Source organism: Cnephaeus nilssonii (assembly GCF_951640355.1).
Source record: "Cnephaeus nilssonii genome assembly, chromosome: 2".
In the NCBI taxonomy this organism is placed as follows: Eukaryota; Metazoa; Chordata; class Mammalia; order Chiroptera; family Vespertilionidae; genus Cnephaeus; species Cnephaeus nilssonii.
This window is the reverse complement of record NC_137073.1, coordinates 47,489,528-47,492,068: the sequence shown is the minus strand read 5'-3', so window position 1 is coordinate 47,492,068 and position 2,541 is coordinate 47,489,528. Positions and strand designations below refer to the sequence as shown.

The following is a 2,541-nucleotide window of genomic DNA, read 5'->3' as shown; positions in this document are numbered from 1 at the left end:
TGATGGGATAGGGTTGCTACTAGGACAATAGGTCTACCAGCTCCTAATAAACCCTGAAGGGAAATCCTTACTCCAACCTCTTACTGACTGTGTCTATTCTCTTTAGAATATGGGAGTATTTGACATCTTTTATTTTTAACCTTATGATTTAGCTAGATTCTGGGACAATCGGAAAGGCCCACTTGCCTCCTATTGCACAGAGCTATAATTCTAGTAGAAGAATCTTGACATGGGTGGTTTCCTTGGGGCACACTCATGAGTCTATCTGTAAAGTCCTCTGTTTTTGGAGTGATAGGGTGATCTGTAAGTTTCACCAGTAAGAGAAAGAAAAACTACACTTGAAATGTTTGAAATAGTGTTATCAGGAGTAAAAAGGTTGTGCCGTGCCAGCACAGCCAAGGGTGAACCTGAGGAGGGGTGGTGAAGGATTGAAGAAAAAACAGACAAGAGAATACAGCTGGGGCTTGGTGGATCTCCCATGCCTGGATGAGGACACAAAAGACCCAGCCTTCAAGCCAAATGCTTTATTTTATAGTCTGATTAAAACAAGGGTAGATTAACATGTATACAAATGTTCTTGTTTTGGCAACATTTGCTGCACCTCCCACAGCCCATTAGCTACTTAGGAAGGAATTAGGGATGGCTACAAGGTCAAGCTCAATTATTCTAGGAGAGCTTTGCCCTCCAGGCTGGGACTTGTTTGTGGCCCTGCCACAGGTCAGCCTGAGGCTTGACCCTAGAGCCGCTCCCTACAAAGGTGATGGTGATTTAGTTTCTATGATCTTTGATTCATTTCTTCACTCATTAATTTAACAAATATCTATTGAGCTATTCAGTTCCTATGTAGTAGAAATCTATTGATTTTGTCTGCCTGGCATCTAGTCTGCCCCTCCCCATTTCTTCTCATAAGAGAATTCTGATTTTCCTTGGTGACCCTACCCCTCACACCAACCTATCTGATTTGGTAGGCTGTTTCCACTCCTGACTCCAGAGGCAAACACATGACTTTGGCCAGGGCAAAGATCATACCCTGTTGGCCATAGTGAAGGCATCAGGGACGGGAATGTGATACAATCAGAACCCTTATTGCTAAATTCCTAACTTCTATGAAAATACTGTGAAGCCCTAACCAGTTTGGCTCAGTGGAAAATACTGTGAAGATATAGCCCCTTATTGTACCAAAATTGAAACTAAAATTGTAAGCCTGAAGATATTGGGAGTCATCTTAACACCACAAGGGCAGACTTTAGAGTCAAAAAAGGTGGAGATAGCTGCCTCTAGGTTCTGAGAAGATGGCGAAGGTGTCAGAGCTTTACGATGTCACTTGGGAAGAAATGCAAGATAAAATGAGAAAATGGAGAGATGAAAACTCAAGAAATAGTGAGCAAATTGTGGAGGTTGGAGAGGAATTAATTAATGAATATGCTTCTAAGCTTGGAGATGATATTTGGATCATATATGAACAGGTCATGATTGCAGCTCTAGACTATAGTCGGGATGACTTGGCATTGTTTTGTCTTCAGGATTCGAAAAGACAGTTCCCTGGCAGTCACAGAGTCAAGCAACTAACTGGCATGAGATTTGAAGCCATGGAAAGATATGATGATGCAATACAGCTATATCGAATTCTACATGAAGATCCAACTAACACTGCTGCAAGAAAGCATAAGATTGCCATTCAAAAAGCCCAGGGAAAAAATGTGGAGGCCATTCGGGAACTGAATGAATAACTGGAACAATTTGTTGGAGACCAAGAAGCCTGGCATGAACTTGCAGAACTTTATATCAATGAACATGACTATGCTAAAGCAGCCTTTTGTTTAGAGGAGCTTATGATGATTAATCCACACAACCACTTATACTGCCAGCAATATGCTGAAGTTAAATATACCCAAGGTGGACTTGAAAACCTTGAACTTTCAAGAAAGTATTTTGCACAGGCATTGAAACTGAACAACAGAAATATGAGAGCTTTGTTTGGACTTTACATGTCGGCAAGTCATATTGCTTCTAATCCAAAATCAAGTGCAAAAACAAAAAAGGACAACATGAAATATGCTAGTTGGGCAGCTAGTCAAATAAACAGAGCTTATCAGTATGCAGGTCGAAGTAAGAAGGAAACCAAATACTCTCTTAAGGCAGTCGAAGACATGTTGGAAACACTGCAGATTACCCAGTCTTAATGTTTCAAAAACTCCTTCACGTTACATTTCACAACTGCACAATTGAACCTATTGGCTTGTGACTTATTTACTAAATGCCCAGTGCTATTTATATGCTAATTTCCTGTTGAGGCAGTTGTAAAAAATATGTTTATATAAACCTAAAAATGCCTTTCATTGCTAAGCAGAAAGATCAGGAAGGTCCATAGAAGGATTTTAGAGTTTTATTGATTGTACATCATTCTGTTAATATCACACTGCTTTTAAACCATAATCTGATGTAGAAATAACCTCATTAAATAAACCATGATGATTTATTTTAAAAAAAGAAAAAAGAAAAAGAAAAAGGAAAGGTGGAGAGCAAGACAGAATCCTAAAA

The 2,541-nt window shown here is 39.6% G+C and overlaps 1 protein-coding gene across 1 annotated transcript; it reads left to right on the top strand.

The window, feature by feature from the left end:
- Window positions 1-1,292: 1,292 nt before the first annotated feature.
- Window positions 1,293-2,274, top strand: LOC307113918 (ER membrane protein complex subunit 2-like; the record flags this gene model as incomplete). The annotated part of the gene is given in 2 exon segments (XM_079795928.1): window positions 1,293-1,727; window positions 1,731-2,274. Coding segments are annotated over 2 exon segments (888 nt in total). The 3' UTR covers window positions 2,184-2,274.
- Between the last annotated feature and the right edge of the window lie 267 nt (window positions 2,275-2,541).